The sequence below is a fragment of the Aphelocoma coerulescens genome, chromosome 1A (genome assembly GCF_041296385.1).
Source record: "Aphelocoma coerulescens isolate FSJ_1873_10779 chromosome 1A, UR_Acoe_1.0, whole genome shotgun sequence".
NCBI classification, from domain to species: domain Eukaryota; kingdom Metazoa; phylum Chordata; class Aves; order Passeriformes; family Corvidae; genus Aphelocoma; species Aphelocoma coerulescens.
In genome coordinates, this window is record NC_091014.1 from 41,305,775 (window position 1) to 41,332,729 (window position 26,955).

At 35.5% G+C, this 26,955-nt stretch overlaps 1 protein-coding gene across 5 annotated transcripts in view; it reads right to left on the reverse strand.

Moving 5' to 3' along the window:
* PPFIA2 (PTPRF interacting protein alpha 2) overlaps positions 1 to 26,955 on the reverse strand; it is a 148,555-nt gene that overhangs the window by 67,295 nt on the left and 54,305 nt on the right. For 4 of the 5 annotated variants that reach the window (XM_068999724.1, XM_068999738.1, XM_068999729.1 and 1 more), the window contains exons 1-3: positions 12,484 to 12,591; positions 5,240 to 5,461; positions 909 to 1,055 (exon numbers count right to left, since the gene is read on the reverse strand). In XM_068999724.1, the coding sequence (XP_068855825.1) occupies positions 909 to 1,055; positions 5,240 to 5,461; positions 12,484 to 12,522 (408 nt within the window). In that variant the 5' untranslated portion in view covers positions 12,523 to 12,591. Of the gene's footprint in view, positions 1 to 908; positions 1,056 to 5,239; positions 5,462 to 12,483; positions 12,592 to 16,032; positions 16,150 to 26,955 lie in introns of those variants that run through there. The other variant, XM_068999746.1, reaches the window with a different exon arrangement.

Sequence of the window (26,955 nt, forward strand, 5' to 3'; positions counted from 1 at the left end):
GGTTTTTTTCTCTGACAATTGAAGACACCTCTTAAAATAGTCTAAGGAAGCTGGCAAAAGCTAGAGAGTTTGAGTTCTGATGGTTTAATTTCCCTGAAGAGGTAGTCAAATACATATATACACACACACACACAGAGGGATGCATGCATGTGTGTGCAAATATATCTTCATACAATTATAGAAGCAGAGATTATCACGTCACATCACACATGCTAATTTCCCAAATAACACTTCAAATTGTTTAAAAACATGCTAGGCAAAAAGGAAGTCTGATACTGAGGCTGGGTTTGAATTATACATTATGAATTATATTCATTTCATGTTTGCTTTCAGTTTATATTATATTCCTCAAAGTACAAAGCAGTGTTTTATGTTCGGTTTACATTCCAGATTTGGAATCACCATGGAAACAAAGTACCATGAGAGAAAGCTGCATAGTCATGTTATAAGCTTTCTTAAAATATATTCACAGTTCATTTATCTTTTTAAAATTTTATTTGCACTCTACTAATCTTTAAAATCATTAGAATATATTACATACAAATTTTTCTCTCCTGAAGAAAGGAATTTTTTTAGCTCAGACTATTTTTTAGAAAATAAAATTCCAAAATTGTTACATAAGAAGCAAATATATTCCACTACTTAGGGAATAAGACTGTGTGCACTTATGCAAGACTATCAGAAAACACAGTTATTTTCCAACATTGAACGTACACATTGAAATTTTTGTTCACAGCTGTAGTATCTGATACAACATTTAAAGGTGCTGAACAATTTAGGACTTTTTAGATTAACTGAATCTGTTGATTGAAACTGAACAGCTTCACCTAATGGAAACCTCTTATAGTAAATAGACATTAATTTTCATTGTGTATGGAGAAAACAACTGACTAAGGCAGGTACAGCACCTGACGCAGGATGGCTTCCTTGTTTGCCAGTTCATTTTCCAGCTTATCGTTCATGTCGTGTATGGAGGTGGATTCTCTCTGAGCACTGAGGTAGCGCTTCTCCAGCGTAGTTATTCTTTCTTCCATATCTTCCTTTTGTGCCATTGCCTAATGTGACACAAAAACCCCCACCAGGAATCGCACAATTAAAATACTACATAATTTTATAACGGTTTAATTTTCATGCTAATAGTAGACAGGAGTGTAAGGTATGCTCAGAAGTAAATCTTCAGTTTTAAAGAGAATTCTTTGGGATTTCTTGTAGCTGTGATACAGAATGACAGAATCAACCAGGTTGGAAAAGACCTTTGAGATCATCAGGTCCAACCTATGACACAATTCCACCTTGTCAATTAAACCATGGCACTGATCATACACCCAGTCTTTTCTTAAACACATCCAGGCATGGTGACTCCGCCACTTCCCTGGGCTGCCCATTCCAATGGGCAGTTACCCTTTCCATTAAGAACTTCCTCATGTCCAACCTGAACCTCCCCTGGTGCAGTAGCAGCAGTTGAATACAGCAAACAGAAACAAACTTCACCTTTTGTATATGTTTCTAGTTTCTATATTTTTCAATGCAAAAATCATAGCAAACAAAGCTCACATTTACTTGCTTTTTTTTTAAACAACAGCTTGATCAAAATTTATAAAAATTGATACAGTTACATAATAGTAGAAACATAACTACAGTGACATGGGAAAAAAAAATACATGCACATTCCTATACTTATTCCTGGGTTCTGCTAAAAATTTCTTCTGAAGAACATGTAGCAGGCATCCCGTGACATGTCCTGAAATTTCAGGAAAACAAGTGACCATAATGTTGGATACATAACCATAACCATTACATATGGGTATGCTACACATATATGCTTCTCTAAGATCTTGAGGTTTTCTTATGTTTTAAAAGCTGGTCTCACTGAAATCAATTGCTATAATTTAGCTAGGTTATTCATTACTCTCTCTATTATATTTTTTTCTTTTTCTTCAATAAATTTTAATGAAATTATAAAATTTTATTAGTTTTAAAGTTGTGTCTGGCTCTTGAGAAGAGTTACATGTTGCCACATAACCTTTCACAATGAAAATATTGGCATGCCTTACTGATTTTGCTTTATATAGTAGGTATGCCTTACTGATTTTGCTTTATTACATTATGAAAGCAGTGTTGAAGTAAGTGAGAGTATTTTTCAAGACATAGTTGACACTGAACTGTGCCATAAATCAAATCCCTCCTGATAGGAGAGAATTTTCTAAAAGTCCTTGCAAGGAGTTTCAAAAGACGAACTAAGACTTTTCCTTGAGTTTCAGTGTTTCCAGATAGTTGTTTATTAAGTCTTATCAGAGGAACAGAACCACTAGTGTGACCCAGGTACAGCATAGAGCACAGAAAGCAGGAGAGAAGTCTAATTATCAAGATTTACATGGCCTTTTAAAGATAATTTAAGCAATAGTTACTAAAAACGTACATTATTTTCACTTTCCTACCAATTATTCAGTAACACAGGCAGGAACTCCAGAATTTTCTATCCAATCATTCCAAACTACTTTAACTGCAGAATATGGAGTAGTAGAAGAAGGAGAAGAAGGTTTAGAGAACAACAACAATCCTCCATTTTGATATTTTTTACTCTTATCTATGTACTACAAAGAGAAGCCCAAAACCTCTAAATTTTTCACCCTGTGACAATCTTACATAGTAGTCTATCACCTAATTCACACCACTGTATTTTCTAGTTCTTGTCTGACTGTTGGTAATTTTTTCCAAGGTTTGAAGCCAAAACAGTGTTGTTCAGGGGGTAAGAACCCTTAAAAACAGGCAGAGAAATATTCTCGGCACTCTGGGTTCCTACAATAGTGATCATACAAATGAATCTGAATAGCTACTCCTGAAGTGGACCACATCCAGCTGATCTTTTTGAGTATTGCTGGAAAAACCAACAGCATAAATATAGTTATTACATATGTAATTTGTTAAATTACACAAGAAAAAACTTCAATAATTTGTACAAGTTATACTATACCAAACTACCCCTTTCTTCTTGCATGTGTTTAATTTTCTGCACTGGGATGACAATCTTTTGTGGCAGTATGAAATAATCAAAGGTACTTCCACTTTTACAAATATGTTTTGCAGCAGATTTTGCACTGGCATTTGGTAATTCTAAATGCAAACGTATTAGTGGCAGCTTTTCTTAGGAAGAAATGAAATGAAAGCAATTAAGCCCACAGCCAGTGTAATGTGGTATTCAAAAGATAAACAGCAAGTGGCAATCAAGTGTCTGAGATTCAGCAATATTTGCCAAAAGTTAAATACAGTGGAGATATTAGAATCCCCTTGTGACTTAATGTACCAGTAGTGGAGAAGGAGAAACACATCATAGCATCATAGAATTGTTCATGTTGGAAAACTCCTCTAAGAACATCAAGTCACACAATAAATGTAGCATCACCATGTCCTCAAATGCCATATTAACATATTTCACGAACACTTCCAGGGATGGCAACTCTAACGCTTCCCTTGGCAACCTGATCCTATGCTTGACCACCCTTTCAGTGGAGAAATTTTTCCTTATATCCAAATGAAACATCCCTGCCACAACTTGAAGCCACTTCCTCCTGTCTTGTCACTTCTTACTTGGGAGAACAGATCACTCACCTTGCTACAACCTCCTTTCAGGTAGGTGCAGAGAGAAATAAGGTCTCTCCTGAGCCTCCTTTCCTCCAGACTAAACAACCCCAGCTCCCTCAGCAGCTCCTCATCAGACTCGTGCTCCAGACCCTTGACCAGCTTTGTTGCCTCTCTCTGGACATGCTCCTGCACCTCAACATCTTTCTTGTAGTGAGGGGCCCAGAACTTGAGGTGTGGCCTTACCAGCATCAAGTACAGGGGGACAATCACTTCCCTGGTCCTGCTGGCCACACTACTGCAGATGCCCTTGGCCTTCTTGGCCACCTGGGCACACGCTGGCTCATGTTCAGCCGCTGTTCACCAGCACCCCCCAGGTCCTTTTCCTTTGGGTCACTTTCCAGCCACTCTTCCCCAAGCCTGTAGCACTGCACGGGGTTGTTGTGACCCAAGCGCAGAACCTGGCACTTCACCTTCTTGAACCTCATGCAATTGGCCTTGGCCCATCAATCCAACCTCTCCAGTCCCTCTGCAGAGCCTTACTGCGCTCCAGCAGATCGACACTCCTGCCTAACTTGGTGTCATCTGTAAACTTACTGAGAGTGCCTTTGATTCCCTCATCTGGATCATCAATAAAGATATTGAACAGGACTGGCCGCAGTAATGAGCCCTGCAGAACACCACTAGTGATATGTCACTATTGTCACCAGCTGGATATGTCACTATTCACCACCCCATGCTGGGCCTGGCCATCCTGCCAGTTTTTCACCCAGTGAAGAGTGCACCTGTCCAAGTCATGAGCAGCCAGTTTCTCCAGAGGAATGTAGTGGGAGATGGTGTCAAAGGCTTTACTTAAGTTCATGTAGGTAACATCCACAGCCTTTCCTTCATCCACTGCACAGGTTAATTTGTCACAGAAGGAGATCAGGTTGGCCAAGCAGGACCTGCCTTTCATACTCCTGTGCTGGTTGAGCCTGAGCCCCTGGTTGTCCTGCACATGCAGTGTGATGGCACTCAGGATGATCTGCTCCATGACCTTCCTGGGCACCGAGGTCAGTCTGACAGGCCTGTAGTTCCCTGGATCAGTGAAAACTAGTCTTTGTAACTAGATAAAAATGATAAAATACTTAAAAGTATTTTAAGTACTTAAAAAGTATTGTGAAGAGACTTTGAGCCTATGCCAAGCATCAGAAACTGTGAAGGAACATCTCTTCCAGAAAACTAGAAATAATAGGTTAAATATATGCATATAAATGCATATACACACACACGCATACATAAATGCATATGAAATAACTATATTGTAGGAAGCAGTGTAACAGAAAGGTAACTAACACATACTAAAATAGATTCTAGAAGCCAACAATCCACACATACTGAGAACATCTGCCTAAGAGACGATATGTCGGAGAACACTGAGAAACACCACAAATTTAAGAGGAGGAAAGAGATGGAAAATTAAATTATACTTTCATTTATTGAGAGAAAGAAATAAATTTCTAGTACTGTTTCTTAATTTAAATTTTCTGTCTCCTATGTTTAAGGGCTTTCATCGGTGCTCAACTTTTGCTGCCCATATACATTGGCCTCTATCAGTTTGTAGCAGATATCATAGAAAAAACAATAAAGAAATACAAGGTGAGTGTGGTGAATTCCTTACCTCTCTAATGTCTCTCTGATATTTATTGTTCATTTCCTCTGTTTTAATGAGCTCCTTTCTTGTGGTCTCTGCTTCCTGCTCTACCTCTCCCACCCGGGAAGACAGTGCAGCCAAACGCTCCTTCATTTGTGCCATTTCATAGTTTTGCTTTTCCAGTAGCTCCTGAAGTTCAACAACTTGACTGGCTTCATCATTTGAGTCTATTGAGCCATTTGATAGGCGCTGTTAATGGAGAAGTGACATTGATTAATTATCTTTTAATGTGGGCTCTAGCTAAAGAATTTCTAAAGCAAAGATTATTTTAAAAATTACCAAAGCAACTAGAAAGGAAAAAACCATTTTCATGGTACATAAGACAGGTATAGTTATAAGAAAAATAGCAAAAGATTAATTTATATCAATGGATTCCAGAATGTAGCATCACAGAGAGATGTAAACAATGGCATTAAGAGCAGAATACTATACATAAAAAAGGTTTAGTTTGGCATTATGACTATTTGAGTCCAGATTGCAACATACTTCTGAAAAATCACCAAATTCATTTCATTGATCTTAACTAAATTTACACAGCATTTTAAATGAAACAAAGTTAATGTCATTTGCAAAATACACCATGCTGCAGACAGGAAACAACATTAATAAATCACAAACTCACTGTACCAGAAAGTGCTTTCACTCTGGACAACACACTGGTTAGATTTGCATTAAAAACAAGTTCTGATGAAGTAATTTATGTACTGCTGAAAGCCTTGGTATGAATACAGTTATAAAGAAAAAAAAAATCAAGATTCCATTACACGCAGTGCATTTGGGATATGATCTCAGCAATATGATTTATATTGCAAATAAAAGATTGCAGGATAGAAGTGCATTCACCAGCAGGACTTGCTGGTATTGCCTCATTACAACAGATATTCATATTAACCTTTTCCAGCATAGGCTAAGCCTATGGTTTCATATAAATTTAATTCTCTCATTCCAAAAAAAATAGGCAAAAACAACAAACAAAACCAGAAATATTTGATTTGACCTGCAACATGAAAAAATAAAACCAAAGTGCCCAGCCTGTCATTAGCTTTCTTGATTAGGTACAATTTTATTGATTAGATTTATATTATGGAGCACAGGAACAAAGTATTTTTCTGTAACTATAATTTTAAACATCATAGAGAAATATTGGCCCTAAGAGATGCTTATTGTCCTTCAGGTGATAATGTATATAACAATGTATATATGAAAAATTCCTAGCAAGATCTGAGGGGAAACCAGCATTTCTTTCATTAACACTTTGTATTATTATTGTCAAAGTATATTTTTAAAGAAATCTTCTAACGCCTCTAAAAACATCATTTAATGGCTTTAACAACATTCTTTTCTCAATCAGCTGTAAAATGAGCCAGATTAAGACTACCTGCCCTGCTGTTGATCACTGAATAAAATTACTCTAAAAATTCATTACATCAAATAACTCAATTCCAAAGCTGTATTCCTTACACTAGCTAATTATATTTTAGGTATCTCATGTTAGCTGCTGAACCATCATTCATCTACTTTCAGGACACCATGGTAAGATGACCATAGCAAATTAAAAACTTATTTACTCTCAGTTTGATGTTTGGAAAGTGTTCAATTTGTCTGCTTGAATCAAAATGCTATTAATATGCAACAGTCAAAAACAAAATAGTACTCAAATACTCAAACAGGATAAGACAGCCAAACCATCATATTTTCTTCCATTTTGAAAATTTAAGATAAAGTTTTTATCTATGAAAATTATAATCTGTTTTACTGTTTTAATCTCATACAGCAATTTTAGCAGCTTTCACAGATTGGGAAATTTTAACTTGCATGGAATTTGCCCTGCAGCTCTCTGAAGAGCAGTCCAGGAATGCTGCAAGGTTATAATAAGCCAAATACTAAATCTCAAATGCAATAAATAGCATGTGTTCATGTACCTTATGTGACATAAACCCTGGTAATTATGAAATGGCAACCTGTGATATCTAAGAGTATGCCCACTGCAAGAGAAGTATTCTCTTTTCATTAATGAAGCTTTTTTCCTTAAGACATTAATAACTAAACTACATATAAATTAAACCTGAAAACCAATCTTTTTCTACTAATTTACTTAGTATCTGAGAATTCTGGAAAGGAAAGTGATACTGCAGTTAGAACTTGTCTCTCACCACTAAACCACTGCTGTGACTGACAATTATGCATGCATGTATTTTGATCTATGCACATGATCACACTCATAATTCTTTGATGAACTCTTTTTACAAAGTGCTTTAATTCTAATCATTGTTCACCTTTACTTCACATTTTTCTTGTAATCATACATAGAGCTAGTTGGTATTTAAAATTCCCAACTTGCTAAAAATGTCAACATTTTAATTTTCCTGAGTAAGATCAAGATAAAAAAAAGCTTTCTGTAAAGACACAAATAAAATTTTAAACACTCAGTTTAAAATCTGGTATTTTTAGAATTTTGAAGCATACTTTAAAAGTTTACCAAGTGATTTCAACTGATATTTTATCACTTTTATGCCTTGCTATTATGATATATTATTATATGAGTACATCATATACAGCAATCACTTCAAAAGACAACAGGTAGAAAGTTATTAAGAATTAATTCAAGGATTAACTGATATAACATTCCTCAGGTTTTAAGGAGGGCTTTTATCAACAGTTATGGTAATAATTTCCCCTCTCTCCCACACAAAAATAGCTTGAACAAGAATGTGAAAATATGCAATGTCAGTAGAAGCAAAAGACATTCTGTAGATGATGATTTGAATTAATTTTCTGATTTAGTGATAGGAGCAGGAACCTCCCATGCTCCAGAGAAATTTCCTATGGAATAAGCTGGAGTGACAGAACTGCAGCATCTTCTCTATTACTGGGTTTGTGAATAATGTCCATGTCCCCTGATTTGTAATTGTTTGTTTGATTCTTTTCTTGTTCTTTCTCTGGCTGAATTTATTTTGTCTTGCTGAATTTTTTTTTTTCCTGGTATTCAAGGAACTTCTTGTTGCTGATGCTGTATATTAATTGCAATCCATTGCAATTAATATATCAATTACAATGTTGTTGCTCTATATTAATTACAATTCTTTGTAAATAAACAATTAGTTGAATGTTTAAAACAATGAAATTTAATAGATCTCTGCTAATTATTACCTGAAGAACTAAAGGAAACCTTTTCAGAAGAGCATGCTCAAAAAAAAGCTTTCAAAGTAGATGTTCTTAAGTATCGCAGCCCTATACTACCCCAAATCCCCCAAAAATGGAAGAAATAGTGTCAAATTAGTTGTGGTGGTGGAAAAGAAAGTACTGAAAGTAATCCAAAACAATTAGGAAGTATTTAAAAGGGAATGTTAAAGAAAACGTTTGACCTGGTCAAAATGATCTAGCAGAGAAAACAAAAAATGTACCTGGTCCTTAGACCTGTCTTAGAAGTTAATCATCCAGATGAAGTCTTCAACAAATTTTATGATGCTGTCTATCAAAAGGGGTCATGAAGAAACCATATATGGACACACTCCTTAAGCTCAATTAGCTCACACAAAAGAATCTACTACCAATGGCTATTTTTTTGCTCAAAAAAAGAAATGTGGCAGATAGCTCACATGCTTCAGTGCTTTGAGGGTTTTTTTGCTAACTAGTTTACCCAATGCAGATAGTCCATCTGTTTCTAATCACATTTACTTAGTTAGACTTCAGTGCTGCAGAGGCAGCAGCACCATCAAATATTTTCCCCCTCATTGTTTTTGCTTTCTACAAACATGGCAGGTACACACAGCTGCAGTGTGTGCTCGCCTGCTACACACACTGTAAGGGCCTCTGGCCTCTAATCCTGCCCCTTTCTACAGGTTTCTCAGCCACATGAGAAATCTGGCTGGCATCAGACTGAAAGGCCCAACAGAACCTTAAGACATCTTGTCTTGAGCTAGGTCAGAGGAAACAAAGGTACATGAGCAATGACATCTCTACCCAGCAATGCAGCACTTACATTCCTCCTCTCCTGGGAAAAATGAGGGAAAGAGCAACAGCAAGAGGATGCCTGTTGTGGGTTTTTGTAAGCTGAGGGTTTTTTTTGCTTTGTTGTTTCTCTTATATCACCATATCACCACACCAGATAAATAACTGATATAACATAAATAAAGCGGTTGTTACCAAGGGTTTTAGAGATACCCTTCCTTCATAAAGAAAGCCTTTAGTCTCACCCAAATATAGTGAAACAAGATAGGAAGAGAAACAGAAAGGATGGAATAATCATCAAATAAATCTGATGACAGTGATGGTACTAACTCTAACAGGTGACACTGCAGAGACAGGAATGAGGGGACAATAGGGATGAAACAAGAAAAGTTTGGGGTGGAAAGGGGAGAGGTAAAGTTTTAATTTCTTAAGGTCTATGGAAATGGAGGAGGAAAGCAAATGTTCCCTACCACTGAACAGTGTGAAAAGGAAAATAACTCCAAGAATCTGGTTTTCTTCCTTTCAAGATCCAAAAAACACTCCAGTAAGGCAATCTGCTGCTTGTATAGGAGTGTCAGCAGGGAGAAGGACAGCAGACTGGAGCATTACAAATAACCAGAAATTCCACTCCCCCTATATTGCTGCTTCTTTCCACCATGAGATAATAAAAGGAAAACCAGCTGCAGACTAGTTTACTAGTAAAAACCAAGAATAATGGTAAAGGAACACTATGAGAAATTGTAAAATAAGGCTAATCCAGAATATTGGAGTCTCTGTTAATCTAATTCATACTGCCCTTTCAATTAAACCCTAGCAATAAATAACACTGGAGGCAAACTGATTGGAGCTACACATAAAGTAAGATAAAATAAAAAAAAAAGTAGGGACACCAGTCTACAGAAGTTAGCAAAAGGAATGGTAAAATTGTACCAGGTTATATAGTAAAGTTCTTTACCATTTTATTTTGTAGAAAGAACTTACATTCAACTACATACATGGTAAAATACACATGAAAACCTAATTTTTTAAAAGCAAATCCCAAGAACAGTAAAAAGCACCTCCACATGATATTTTTTCCTCCACTTGTGTAAAATTTGACACAAAATATTTGCTTTAAATACTATCCACCAGTAATTAATTATGTATTTTGTGCTAGAATTTAACCTCAGAGAGTGGTGAGAAGGAAACCAATAATATCTCATGGGGTTATCTCTGAAAAACCTGCAGCAGAGACAGGACCCATTAACCTGACAGAGCTCCTAATTTGTGCCTCTTAGTTTTGGTAGTACGAGCACAGCTGATTCACAGGATGCCCATAAGCATAAGCATTTGCACATCAGAGAACTAAATTAAGCTCTGTCTAACCATAAGGTACCTTTGAATAACTGAAAATCATCTAAAAGTCTGGTCTTTTAGAATTCCTAGAACAGACAAGTATTTTTATGGTATAAGCACGTGGGTTGTGTGGGTGGGGCTTTTGTGTGTATGTATATTCTCTTTTTGGTTTTGGTTTTGTTTATTTAAACCCTAAAATTGTGTGCCCTATGTCTAGTCTTTACTAAGACACTCTCTAAATTCTTTTTTAAAGGAGCACTGGCAAGTTCACTGCACCATAAATCCCCATTGCACCATGGTCCTCACATAGAAATTTGGAAAAATTGGTCCCAAATCCCAAGGGAAAAAAAAAAAAAAAAAAAAAAAAAAGATTTATTTTTAGCTCTATAATGGTGGAGATGTTCCTTTCAACTTAGAAAATCTGATCGTGAAGGCCCCATTGTCAGAGAAGAGACAGAAATACAGTTTACTTCACAGGTCAAATAAACTTGTCTGAATTCTATAGCATGGAAATATCAAAAAGTAAGTAAAATAACCACCAAAGGAAGCTAAACTATACAGGTCACTTTTAGGAGAGCAAGAGTGAAAATCAATGCTGCGAAGAGTAATACTTACTGATGCTGTTTGAGATGTTAGAATAAATAAGTTACCAGAGGATGCTTTTTGCTACAGTGTAGCATTCTTTTACCCCATTCCATTCAAATGCCTCATACAAAACATTAAAAAGAAACTGGTACTAACAGAGTTACATTGCTATGTGATAGACCAATCCCAAAGGACAATTAAACAAGCAAATGCAGCCTGATCATCATCCACATAACCAGTACACAAACCAGTGTGTAAAGCTATGCCAAAACCACTAGCATTGCACCTAAGCTGTCACAGTAATTGCTAAGTGTTTGACTGCCTCTGTGTTTGAAAATTATTCTACTTCTCTAGGTTGTTTCACACATTTTGGTCTGTGTCAGGCAGTAATCTCCTGATCATTAGAGGTCTCCTCTTCAGTTACTCTGAACTGTCTCCAACCTCTAACCAGTTATCAAATACAATATTCCTCTCAACTGGAATTTTTTTTCCCCCCTACCCCACTACTGATGTAAAAACAGCCACCTTCTCTGGCACTTTTCTCTCTAAACATCCTCACTCTCTTGCACTTTCTACTGAGCCATCAAAAGATTCCTAGTTTTATTACTAATTTGAAGATCTAGAATGTCTGTTTCCTGATCAGCTTTCAGCTCTTATTCATCTTCTGATGCCTGTGATCATCTGTCCCACTTTAGTCCTTTTGCAAAATGAGGGAGGGAGGGTATTCACTTGATGGGTGGGAATTTTTTTTCATGTTGCCGGTCTCTTCCAAAATGCCTGCCTGTTTCTCTTTTACACTATCAGATGACTTCCTGAGCTCTCACACAGGAGAGAGCAATCAGTTGCTGCTCCTTTATTATAAAGGCTATCTAGCTGTTCAAACCAAACTATACACACAACCTCTGTCCTCATTTGCCCTGACTAGCACGTTTTTCTTAGTAGCCTCCCCATTCCACCATTAGAAATTATGTCCTGGCAACTCCTTGCAGTAAATCATCCAGCAAAGGTCTGTCAGCCAACGCTGTCAGTTATCAGAGTACTTGAAATGTGAAATTCCCCTGCAAAATTTCCCCTTTAAAGCTGTGTTTTAACTGGCTTAATATGTAGTAGAATATAGGGGTTTCTACTAGGTAAAAAGGAAAAGAAACTTATATGATTGGAAGGCAAATTAATTTATATGAAACAAGCAAAGAACTGATTTCTTGACAAAGATTTGAGAAGTCTGTTGACTTATCATTTAAGCCATGCATAAGTAATGCAGCTCTTTATGCTATAGTGGTGAGCACTAAGTATTCATAGTCATGCAGACATACTAAACTATTAAGCAGAACAGTACTTACAAAATATTTGCCTGGACTCTTTCTGAAAGAACACTGCATACGCTCCTAGACTTACTCCTTAGACTCATGAAGGCTTCTAAGACAACTGCAGCTTATATCCATGATTCCTTTCACTCAATACTCCTCACCTTGCCAGGTGCATCAAGCCATTAGTCTTCATTAAGTCCCCCTCAGCACATGATTCTTTAATTAGCTTTATCAATATCAGTTTGGAAAGAGATGATTAGAAAACCAGAAAGATATCTGCACTGCTTGTAAGCAAACCCATCATCTGCTTATCAAATCTATTTTGTGTCTGAAGTGTATTATTTCTCTAATTTAGAATGTACATGCTTTGGGGCATGATTCACATCTCCCACTACATTTTATACATCACTCCCACTACATTTTATACATCTTGCATTCTGACTACACTCAGAAAACAGGTAAACAAAGTGTCCTTACAGCAAACTTTTCTCTAAGTTCCAGAAACCCCTTTGACAGTTGGTGTTCTTTCATTACTAAGTCCTAGTTTTAAATGATGCTTCTGATGAGGGCTCCATATGTCCTTCCTTCACTCCTTTCTCTGCCATTTCACTAAGCAACCAGTTGAAATGAAAGATTTTTTAAATTTATTCATTCAAAACAAAAGAGTGCATGTGATATAAACTTTTTTCAGTAAAAACTGAAACTGGAAGTTTTCCACAGTGTTCTATTAATCGTACAAAAACATACATCAGAAAATCCAAAAATAATCAAGTCCAAAAACCAGAACAGATTCTGATGATTGCTCTGAAAGACACTTGCTACTTTTATTAATAGTATTTGATTTGCACTCTGAACATTTTAGCCCACTATATTTGCCTTGGCAAAACACCTTTTACTCCCACATGATACAATGTCTACAATTGTTGTCAGTATTTTCACAGATTTTTGTATTCATAACCTACTGATTTAATTTTGAAAGTTTTATTTAATTATTGTAATATGTTAGTGCTATGAATAAGAAGAGATAACGTGATTCTTAAATAAGCTTAATGTGACAGTCTGAGGTATATTATAAAGCAAAATAGACCCAACTGTTTGGTTCTTGCAAAAAGTAATTATATATGGCTCCGAGTTCCTCATAAAATGTAACACCTGGTCTTCATTGCACCAGAAGTATCAGGCTCTTTTACCTCTCCTGGTATAGGTATCTGTTTCCATTTGATTCTGGTATTGTTCTGAAGGGAATTACCAATTTCTGTTGGTAAAACTACGATTACTATGGGTAGGACCAGTGTGCTTCCAAGGAGAAACACCCAGATTTACACTGCACTCAAATAGTTAGCTTATGTACCTTCAGTGTAATAGAAATCCATGCTGAACTGGATTTGTCAAGCAGGACACTTTTGATACATCCATGGCATCTTTGAGGATAAAATAGTCATTCCTCAGGCTAATTAGTCTCTGATAAAATTCCATTAACTTCAGAAGAATTATTGCAATGATTTTTTATATATTTGAATTAAAATACGTGGCACAGAATTTAGGAATATTCTCCATTATGAAAGAGAAATAAGCAAAATATAATTACAACTGTAATGGTGGGCATTAAAGGTGTACAAACATCATAAGATCCTCTCTTTTCCAAAACAATTTCAATACTCCCTAATTTGCATATGATCATTTCTGAAAATACTGTTTTACTGAATAATTCAACTTTCATGGTTCTTATGGAAGCTGAAATAAATATCAGTAGGAAATAATGAGTTTATTTGAAAATAAACTACTTATTCACAGTATCTTATTTCTGGCTGTTCACTTCCACTGTTGCTGCATCCCAAGTTGCTTCTCAATAGACTTCACAATGGCCACATTGTTCGCTGGGAGTTCTCTCTTTCCTGGCTTTTGCTTGTGGGGAAATCAGGCTATTGTCCTTAGAGATTAAGTGAAAGATCTGAGTGGCAGCACGTGGTCACAGATCTAAGTAGGAGACTATCTGATAACTTAAATGGTTGCATCTTAATTTTCACAGCAAGTGATCTTTGTCAGGTGTTCTTTGAAACAATTTTTCAAGGTCCTTTAAAGCTCTTTTTGTGCAAGTTGGCCTCTTTGCAAGTTTCTATATTTGCAAGCTTTTAAGTTTCTCTTGCCTAAATAATAAGGGATTGATGATGGCCACTAAGGTAAATGTAGAAAGGTAGAGAGCAGCTAGTGCAGAGGATGTGAATTAGAGTTCACTGGTTGATCTGGTGTCAATACAGCTTCCTCTTAATGCCATATCCAGTATGCATTTCAAAAACTAGCAAGCACAAACCTTTATTTCAGCTAACATGACAAACCCAAAGTGTACTTATTAGGAAGCATAGGAGTTTTGTGGACATAATGCTGTAAAAAAATTCAATTAAAAATTGATAATAATATGTTGGATTTCATTCCTCTCATTAGTGTCTAAACATGAAGTTTTCTTAAAGGATGGATAGTCTTATTTCCACTTAGTTCTGCTTACAAGCAGTGAACCCAGTGGCTCAAATCAGAAGATACAGCTTGGAAAGAAAGTGGAAAATCAGAGATTTTCAGCTAAACAGTGTGTTTGTATTTAAAAGCACAAGCGAGTGGGGTGTACACTGTTTATCAAAATTCCACAGATGTGTCTCTGAGTAAGATCTTTCAAAAAGGGGAATGTAGCTGAACAGTGCTTGTTTACTGTGTGTTTCTCAAACACATAGATTACTCAAAGGAAAATACACACAAACTGCAAAATGTGTAAAATTAATGCTTGCACTGCAAGTGCACCATTGGAAATTGGATTGCCTATAAAATAAGTAATGATGACAGCTATGTTTTCTAAGTAAGATTTATGCCGCTGTTCATCATACAGCATTACACAAAAATGCACAATTCCAAGCAGCAGCTCTACTCATTTCAGCTGTCTGCCAAATGTTATGTTATGCTATCATTTTAATTTAACAATTCTGAAGCAAAAGAGGAAGATGCTCAGCTTGGTTTTTGTCAATACGGAAATCTAAGGCTTAGGAAAAAACCTTTTTTTCTAAATCAGTCTCTACATTTTGTCATCTTTCAGCATTAAGCAGCAAATACTTGGCCTGAAGTCTATACACCTATTTCTGACTGAAGGAGTGCTACGCAAGCAGCTTCTCTCTATATGAGCATGGACATGAATTTGAAGAACAGCCACAGGCAGCACAGAGAAAAATTACTTTTTCTAGTTTTTAGGTCTCTGTCATCCCCTTAGGGTCTATTTTTGCAGGAATGTTTGCACATACAGCCTTCCACACACACGTGCCACTACACCTTGCTCTTCTGTATGCAACCTACAAAGGATCACTCAGCAGCATATAGTACTCAAAATTGTAGCATTATGCAAAAATTCCAAGAAAATTTGTTATAAGCTATGGGTCTAACTCAATTTTGTCCATTTGCATTTGTTCTACATTTAAACAAACTAATTTTTTCATATGGGTTTCAGTAGGCAGACATCCCATAAAATATTCACGTTACTAAAATCTAAAGCATGATTATTTACCACATTGATTGTTAGATTAAATGACAACAAACATTTTATACCTTTTCATGAACCTTTTGCCCTGGCTCCATTCCTTCAATATGCTCTGATTCAGCCGACCCTTCCCCAGCTGCCATTTTCCTTTGAATGTGCGCATTTTGTTCACGCAAAGCTACAATCTGCAAAAGAAAGAAAATAAGTGGTAAATGTATATAAAACAACCAGAAAAATACTGAGCAGGTGATTTTTAAAATCTATTAACAATTCAATCCTATGTTGGCCTTTGTAGTATTTGCAAAATTTGGTCATTATATGCAGAGAGGTTTAAAACCCAAACATATTAATGATGTCTAAAGGCAATTAAGGATACAAAGGAATCCATAAATGACACAATAGTCAACACTGGCTTGTCTTCTATCCTAATTTTGTGGTAGGACAGTTTTTTTTAGCCTGAAAGATGAAACAGCACTTAGCCATTGATTTTTTTGTGAGAACAAGACTTACTTTTCTATATAGAATTCAATGAATGCCAAACTTGTGCTATAGGAAAACAGTACCACGAAGCTATGAATCAAACCCAAGTGATGTAAAACAAAGTGCTGGTTTTCTGTCAGCCTCCCACCTGTTAGTAACAGCAACATACTTTTCACGTGGTTTTCGTTAAGAAAAGCATGTACATTAACATGCTCTACTATTCATTAACCATTTTAGCACACATACAAGTAGGTTTTATTGTATTTAAAATATTGATTATGTATTGGTAATGCCACTAAAAATCCCATGCAGCTACTGGAAAATAGCTACTGCTTTCTCTCTGACTTTGTGGCTTACTCTCAGGCAATACACAGGATAGAAAGATTTAGGTCCTAATTTTTTTACATTGTATACTATGATAAGCTGGAAGATCTGGCTAATATGAACAATTTATTTCATTAAATTGCACAGTTAGATATCTCTGTATTGTTCTGCTTTCATGAGCACATACAGTAAATGATTTACCTGATGAATAACATTATGTATTAAACACAGCAGAACACCGGTAGGATGTATAGATGCTGTTTTTGGAAAGCTGGTGTAAGTTTAAAGGCTTCTGTCACTGTATTTTGTCTGCACAGGTCCTGAGTCAGAAACACCCTAAAAGACTGTCCTGTCCTAGAATACAAAAGCGCAGGGTAGGAGGGAGAATATAAGGTAGTACTACCTGGCATACATGTGCTACAGCCAAGATTTTGTGGGATATTTAATTAAATTAAATATAGTTTAATTTAGTTCTAATTGACATAAAGATAAACTTACTTTGATGTGAATAATTTAATTTTAATTTGAAACTTTTTTCCAATATGTTTTTTTAAAATTATATTTAAATCATTAACCATTTGAATCACTCTGACCAAGATTTGAGATGTAAGAGACACACCACTTTAAACAGCTCTTCCTTAATATAAATGTTGAAAATTGCTGTAATATGAGATTCTGATGAGCAGGCTAATTCACTGCTCACTAAAATTCCAAGTTATAGCCCTTGTAGAAGTCATATACTCCCACTGATTTCACTGCCAAGACCAAGACTTGAAGGCAGCATTTCATCCAAGCAATTATAGGAAACTACAAGTACAGGAACTAAAACTGTCTGATGCAATCTGTGTCTTTAGGGGTTGTACAAATACACTGAACTTTAAAACATTTTGCCTAAATAAGAGAATTACATCTGTCTCAAATAACAGAAGAAGGACTGGTGTAACCTCATTAGCATAGTCTTACTTTGTGCACATTAATCAGTAATTTAATATTCGTGGCCTGTTTTCTGAATAGCTTCACTCACTTCTTTTTCTTTATGGTTTAAATATTTCTCAAATCAAAACTAGTGAAATTATGGCTTCCACCAAATGAAATTAGCCATCAATTAGCGCTTAAAGTGACTTTCAGGTAGATTGAGATACTACAACACACATATTATAAAATCCTGATTGATATAGAGCAATTACACTTAATGTAAAAAAAATGTAAAATCATAGGATATATTAATTGACAGGCAACAATAGATCTGGATTTTCCATATGATAATCTTTTGTTGATCCATTAAAAAGCAGACATCACTATGCCTTCATTTTGAATTATCACCTGTATCTAAAACACATCCTTAACAGCCCTTTAGCTTAATAAGAATACTCTTTAAACACTAGTGCCAAATGCTGTCATTTCAGCACGTATTCAAAAGAGTTTAAGTTTTCTTAGACTCTAGGGGTTTTTAGGTACCATAGAACCCCCACTTTCCAAGCAAGTAAATAAATATAAAGAAAAAAAATCAATTGTTCCTTTTAGATGACAAGCAAATAAAAGAATGGAATATTGTGTATCATTATTTGGAGGCATTTTCTTGATTTTTTAATGTTTGGGAACAATCACATTGCCAAAAATCCATCATTGTTAAACATTACAGTTTCAATGATTTTATTACTGTAATGAATGCAGAGCAAATCTATACAGGAACAGAAAACAGTTTGAAGTCTGGCACATCGTAGAAGTTTCAGCTCTCGGATAGTCATCAGATAACAGATCTAAACTGTGAAGAACCACACAGCTAAATTGTTCTCATTCTTATTCTATTCTTGATTCAATGAATATATTAAAGCAGAATTAGTGCTCCTAAGGAAGAATGGAAATTCTCCAGTGTCTTACAAATAAACATAAATTTTTGCTTTTCATTTTGTTGAAGCAAAAGTTTTTAATAGCTATCATAATCCCTTTTTATTACTTACTTATTTCTGATTTAACTTTCAATAATGTGCAAATTATTTGCAAATTTAAGTGTTAATTTAATCACTGAACTATTTGTGTAACTTTTAAAAAAGGTTTCCAAAACATGGAAGAAGGGTTGATGACCTGGGTGAAGACACAGATTACTCTAAAGTTTTCCTAGGTAGACTCCAAAATTTCTTAAATTCTAATGATCTTACAACAGGAGACATCAATAATAGCAGAGATCTAGGTAAGGAAATGATCGTTCAAAGCAGATAAAATTTTGTAATATTATTTTTGTGAAATGCCTATCTGTTCTATTAATATTTTTATGTTTATTATATCCAGCTTAAAATATCTACTACAAAACATGCCCACAAACAGCTTTCTAAGTACCTACATATTATCTAACCTCTAACATTAATTCCTGATGATTTCCATTCTATGTTCTTTGTTTTGGAAAGCAAAAGGTAATATTCTTGAGGATGGCATCATAGTGGCTGAAAACAAATCAAAATTCTACCCCTCCCCCCTGCTCCAAGACAGATTAATAGAAAATAAATGTGGATAAATATCATCATTCTATTTAGGACTGTTGTATACCCAAAGCTGGACAGTTAACCCAAACACTGAAGTCAAAATTATACCTTCTAAAATATGAACAAATATATCACATATATCCCATATTTTTGTCTTTATCAGCTTCTGCTTGTGGACCTCAAATTATTATATTCCATTTCTAAAATCACAGACATTATTTTCCTATTTAGCACACTTGATCTGGACCACAGTAATGCTTTTCAATGTGACTCTAAACAAGTAAAATTTTGAGTCTCTCCATAGTTGAGTCTAAAGAAAGCCTAAATGTGGCTCTCTGCTTTCTCTGCCAAGCGCATTCAGCAGAACTGATACATTCTTTTTTTTTTTTTTTTGATTCAGAAAAGTGAAGTGATTGTTGTCAGTTTAAGAATAAAATGTAGAGTATTACTTTTCTAGTTGGACCTTTCTAACTTTTGTAGCTTAAGTCCATGAAAATACCCTCTAGTCTGAAGAAATATTCCTTCAGCTTCTTCTCTTCTCACCGGCATACTGATCCTCAACATTCTTCTCACTTTTGCCTGTTAGTTTTATGACTGACAAGGGACATCAAAATTTTAAAGAATTTCCAATTATTTAGATTCTGTCTTCCAGATGTCAAAAGTACTTAGAAACAAATGGGACAATTTCTAAAGCCCTACTCTGTCATGATGATTCTGAACATAACCTTACACAACTTCTGCCTTTCTGTCTCAACTATAAAATAATTTCAACATTCCTAAAGCCCAGCTTTTTGAATTTAAAGTTTTGGTAAATACCTCCACTCTACTACCCACATAAATTCTCTCTAAAATCTTAGCAGAATTTGTGTCTGTTATCTACAGATACTGTTGAATCACATACTTTTTAATGAAGCTAGGATTCAGCAATTCAGGCTCAAAATTTGAGCTGGTCTCCATTTCCATAAATGGCCGAATCTAATAGTCTGAATCCAGGTGTTAAGGGAATATTGATTTCAAATATAAAATACACCATAGAACAGAAGATAAATGCTGTACTGATCTGGAGAAGTACCTGATAGAGCCACACCCATCAGCCATGTCCTTGGAAAAGGACAATGTAATAAGACAATTTTGATAATTAATAAAGATAACGTGAGATTATAAATCAGTGAGCAACAGCATAAGTTCCTTCTATTTAACAAGGGAAACAGTCTGATTACTAACCTTAGTAGGACACTAAAATATAAAAATGAAAGAAATAAAAGATTCACATGTAGTTGAAAAACTACAAAACTGTGAAGGATAACTAAAAAGGAAAGGAAAAACCAGGACACAAAACCTGGCAAAATAGGAACTAGGCTTGTTAGACAAAATGAAAACATACTGGAACCCACAAACTATACCTGAAGTGCATTTATTTACAGCACAAAGTCTCTCATTAGACACAAAATGAAGCAGGGAAAGCACTACTCTACATGTTTACTTTGGGTATATTGCAAATTAATTAATTTAAAATTATTTGAGAGGTGTGAGATCAGAATCCATTTCTAAATATAAAAAATCCTAAATGACCAGGTACCTCTGCTGCTGAAACTTGTTTGAGTGGCCATGTTTTATCTCATTACAGTTTCAGTCTTCAGGCAATTAACTGTACTAGGAATACTTAATATACTTCTCTATATAGTGACAGGACAAAGCAGGATGCCCTTAAACTGAAGGAGGGCAGGCTTAGCTTAGATCTCAGGAAGAAATTCTTTACTTCTTATAAGGTTCCAGTGCCTCATCACTTTATGAACAGGTTGAGATTGAGATTGTGGACTCTCCATCCCTGGAGGCATTCAAGGGCAGGTTGGATGAGCCTCTGAGAGACCTCGTGTAGTAGAAGGCATTCCTGCCTGTGGCAGGAGAGTTGGAACTAGATGATCTTTAAGGTCCCTTCCAACTGAAACCTTTCTATGATTCTGTGATTCTATAAAAGCAATGAAATTATTTTAAGCTTTTGAAAAGCTGTTTTTCATAAAGTTATCCTACCTTAAACCACTGAATTTGTTTACATCATCTTCCAACACAGAAATAAATCTCAGTATGGTTCAGTATCATAGTCAAATGAACTGCACAGGACTGATGACTGGCTATATACGTAGCATTTGAGAGAGAGAGACCACAAGATGCTCTTCAGGCTATCATAAATAGCACATTCTGATTTCATGAACAAAACTCATAGATCCATATAAAGTCTTTTGAAATAATAAAAATGCATCTCCATAAAAATGACTTTAGTTTTGAAATGCTTTAGTTTTCCCATTCAGCAATGGAGGTTCTGAGTTTTACAACCAGGTGCATTTGAAAGGGCAAATACAGACTTTGGGCTTTACTTTCAGAATACCTAGGAATTAAAATATATATGGAACATACAGCATAGTAATCAAGATTAGCCATAGTTCAAGGGAAAAAATAATAAAGGAAATAAAGGAAAAAGTCTTTTTTGACTGAAAAAAAAAAACTTTGGTAGGCAGGCAATGAAACCATCAGTCCTAACACTGCACTTTGGGGGAAGAAAAAAACATTTTTTATTTTTTTTAAAATTAGCACTTTGTCTTCTCTCCCATTCAATGATGTAAACCAAAAAAGAATCAGTCAAATTTTCAAGTGAGGCTTTTTTATTACCAATTTCACTTGTAACCTAAATGTTTGTGTCTGACTGACAACCTCAGCTAGGTTTATTTTCTATTAGCTTGGAACTTTGGTGTATTTTATTGCTATTTAGTGGTGACCTTTCTAGAAACTTTACACAATTGAGTCCTTTAAAACCTGTCCTGACACGTCAAGAAAAATACTACTTTATTCAAATAAAAAACTGCAGAAATTATGGGTAATATATATTTTCAACATATTTACATAATGAATTCCCCCTTTTTGAGATTGCTGACCTTTAATTAATATTGCTGTTTAGCTTTCATTGTTACATAGAAATACTAATTAAAGTGAAATCATCCTCGTGAGGGAGCCTTGGAGATCACACAGTAGCAGAAAATCAGAGAGTAATGAAAACAAATCTTGTATGTTTGTGAGCAGCTAGTATGCTGGGCTCCAGCCCTCAGTTACACGTCTTTTATGGTTTAAGTAAGTCTTTACCTCCTATGCTTCAAATTCTCTCAAAGAAAGCTAACACCTCTTGCTTCTGCAGCTTCTCTCTTGATTATTCTATTTCTACAATCTTGGTGTTGGCACTGCTCACTGCAATCCTGCTTGTATGGTGGACAGCACATCCAGACTCCACTTTCATGTTGTGGAAGCACACATAATGAATGACAACATGCAAAAAACGACTGGAAATGCTCTGAACCTGTGGCAGATTCCTAATTTTAAATGGAAAACGTGAAAATACTAACCCCATGGTCCTTTACTGTTGACAGCCTGTGCTTGTGATAACTATTGACAAGGTCCTAGCTATCAGTGTTTTACTGACACGCCTGTGGAGGTCACTTGTGTTGGTGACAAGGGCGCTGTGGTCCAGGGGCACCGTACAGCTGTGGCACTCAGCTGGCTGCAGCAGGGGGACTGACTGACTGCAGAGCCTCCTGCACCTGTCTGCACCATCAGCCCTGACTCCATCTGAACTCTAAATGTCTGGGGCAGCAGTCATTTCTGTACTTTAAAAGTAATAATACATTTTAGGCTGGTAATAATGCAGTAGGGTTTATTAGTCTTTGCTTCATTGCAAATTGTTACTGTGTAAATACCTGTCTTGTGCTACTACATGTACTCTAGAGCATGCACCATTTGTTTCTATAGCAGCACTTAGGAAACAGAAGAATTGAAAGCAATGGTGCAGGTGCTATTATGAAAAATCTGTCAAGATTTTTCAGAGATTACCAGGTGCATTTCAGTACATTTTCTTCAGAAGCCCTTATCTAAGTAAACAAAAATGTACTATTTTTAATTTGTCACAAAATTTGTATGAAATACAACACAGGGAGAGAACTTTTACAGAGAGTAGCACAATAGGAAAATAATAACAAACATCAATTACATGGTTGCATTATAGTGTGTATTTGATGCCTGCTGACTAATTTCTCTTGCTTTTTTTTTTTGCTTACCAAGCTCAACAAAACAGTAGTGAAACTACTGTTCTTTCATTATTATTCTAACAAAGACCAGTATTCAAAATCTCCAGAGTTCATTGGTAGGGTCTGATTTCCAGCTTGTCAGAGCTGAGGGTGGATTTGGCAGAAACATTATAATGTTCATTCTTTTCAACAATATATGAGTTATTGAACATGTATACATAGTGTGCATGTCTATAATTAATATATATGATAATATATACACAAATATTTGTGCCTCTAGGGCTTTATGCAGTTGCTCTTAGTACATAAAGCATTTACTTGAAAAGTACCCCTGTTTAACAAATATAATTCAGTTTGAAAAATCCTGCTCAGTTTGAAAAAGAGTGCTTAGCTATTTGCACTGCAAATATGTTTTCCTCTTTTGGTTTTATCAATATATGTCCCTATGAGTAAAAACAGTCTTCCCCAAATGAAATTTTGTATTCTTTGTCTGCATATTGTCACCTAGAGATTTGAGATTGCTTAGATTTATTTTGACTGGATACGTCTGTTATGAAAACCACTATTCTGCATGTATATTCAGTTTTATCACATTTTCCTATACAGTGTATCTGTATTAAAATCACCATCTCTGCTTCTGACTGTAGAAAACATGAAAATATACAACAGATAGATAGGATATGAGAAATATTCAGAAAGGAAATGAACCTTATCCTAGAAATACAATAAATACTATCAAAGCTATGATCTGTATGTACAAGTGGAAAAAATCTCAAATTTCATTCCCACTCGGTTGAAATTGAAGCTCAGTAGAGTGAATTACAGTCTGTATTTCAAGTATTAAGCCAAAGGTACTCATTTAATTTTAGTCAAGATCTCAATACTTTTCAATGACATTCTTACTGGTAGTAATTTTTTCCCCAGGTTTCTCCAGTGAAGATCGAAGATATGAGCTCCACTGATACAAATTTTCTCAATTTTTTTAATTACAAAGGACATTCCTTGTACATGGAACTTCTAAAATAATGCCTTTATCCTAGGATTATTGCAGAGTGGAATCTAATATGACATTTTTTTCTAATGTAGTGGAATTATACATATGGTTTTTTTTTTCTCCTTCTATTTGTACGTAACCACATATTCTACAACATTAAAGGTGTTCAAACCACACTCTCCAGGTGCCAAGTTAAGCACGCAGGCTCATTTTCCATAGATTGAACCAAGTCAAGTCCTCTACAGCTCCTTTTATAATAATTTCACCTATACACTGATGGTGTCCATTAGTATCAATGAAGATTATTTATTATTTACTGATGTTGACATTTCCTAACCCAACCCACAATATCTTTCACATTTTTGAATTCTAAGTAAAATTACTCCTATATTTATTTCTATTACAGGCATAGATGATGAGTAGTTGTTTGCACTAAATTAAAAGAAAAAATATGCAAAACATCTTGCTATTTAACCAAATTACGAATTTGCAGAATACTCTTAGAGCTGCATGTGCACTGTAGGGTTGAGATGATCCAATCTGAAAACACAAATGACACATTTTCTGGTTCATATGTTAATGGGAATATTGATTAATAAATATAAACATAGTGAAGCTTAAAGTTGATTTTATTGATTCACTCATGTAATAGATTTAAATATTTTATTCAAATTCAGCATGCAAGGTCTATTCATACTTTAAAAAATTATTATGGAGAGTAATAAGCATAAAAGATACTATGATCTTGTTATACTATTTAAAATCTGGTTTGAGAGTTAGTAGATGATTTTAACAAATCATTTAATATTTAACATATAAGGAGAAAATTGAATAATCATTCCAAAGAAGAACATTGAGGAAATGTTAAAACAATATATTATTCCAGCTGATTAAAAAAAAGGGTAATCATCAAGATGGATCTGCAAAAAGATAATTAATGGTAAAGAGTCATTTTGTCTTGCAATCCTTTATTGCAAGCCTAATTCTTGCCATGAAACTATCTTCATCCGCTTGAACATCTCATTTGACAAATGTCAAATGACAAATTACCCCAAAGCTGACAAAGACAGAAAGATAAGCAGCTATGCTCTGGGACCTGAATTCATACCTCCAGTGCAGGATAAAATGGCATCCATCTCAAAGTTTATGATTCCCAAAATAACAGATCAAAGAGAAATTATATATTCTTTCTGATGTCTCATGAAAGGCACTCTGTGAATACTGTGAGCAAATTAAATATTAGATATAAAAATCTTCATGGATATACTTTATACAAGTCATAGTGAGCTCCCCAATGCATGTCAGCTAAGCACACCTTTACCTACATGCTATGTTTTTTACTTTAGCAAGTCAGTGTGTTTAAAGTAAGGCATTTGCTAACGAGACCTTCTGAAATCAGGTCCGGTGAGAGCTGAATTCCATTGATTTGTTAAGCTCCCTAAGCAGATTGCCAAATAGATGGCATTAAATCCAAACTGGAATTATCCAGGTGTCTAATCTCATGCTGACTATGAACAATCCCTAAACTAACAATATACAAGTAACCTTCCAATTGCATTAATCTCCTGGAGTTTTCAGGTGTGTTGGCAAACTGTGAAAAATGCTCAATCACACATCTGGCTCATGTGATCCCTGTGTTTTCTCAGCTTGTATTTCCTTGGCTGCTATTTCCTCTTTCTCCCTTTTTTCTACTTTGGGTGCAAATGTGTGGTAAATTAGAAATCCATAAAATCTGTGCTGGAAACACAGAGCTTTCCTATTCTGTAATTCTCTGGAATAAAGGAGATACCAGAAGATCTGTTTATCTTCTGTCTCTGAGGCAGCTTCTTCAGCTTCACAGAGCTCTGTCATATATTAATATATTTGTTTGCTGCTGTGCAGAAATGCCAGGCATGCTCTGTGATCCCTCTTTACTGATTAATATAAAACACTGTACAGACCCCCAAAATAACTCAAATAACTCAACCTCATGAGATCCAGAAAACTACCCATACATGCTGATTTACTGCAGAGCAGTAGTGTTATTTCATGATGAATACTGTGTCCTACAGTTATTTAGCTGCAGGACCTCATGGGGAGCACTGCCACTTCCTTCCTGCCTGCAGACCCAACCTCTGTTCCACTAAGAAACCAGGCTTGGAGCTGGGGAGAGGGCACATGTACCCAGTATTTAACTCCCACGCATGGAGTTACAATACAGCGAGCGTGATAGGATTCATACAACATACCAGGAACTGTGCAGGGTCCCAGAACAACAACTGTGTGACAGACTGTGCACCTGAATAGATGCCACTACAGCCATCAGCTGTTAAAAATCAAGCTATGCCATTTAGCCAAGTCTATTTATCAATACTTATGAACCCATTAACTCTATTGGATTGCATCCTACATTTTCTGCTGTAGAAACAACTAACCACTCACCCCAGCTGAATTAATCTCTATGCTTTTAGGAGCAAGAATATTCAAAGAGTATCGGATGAGCCTGAGCCCTGTGAGACATTTACAGAGCTCCTATGGTAGCAAAAAGAGTAATTGTTGCTCACCACATCTATTGCACAGGTCACTGTGCTACCTGGGCTTTACAGTAATGCTGTCCATTCAACATCTGTATGAGCAGTGGGCACCATGAGACAAATTTATACT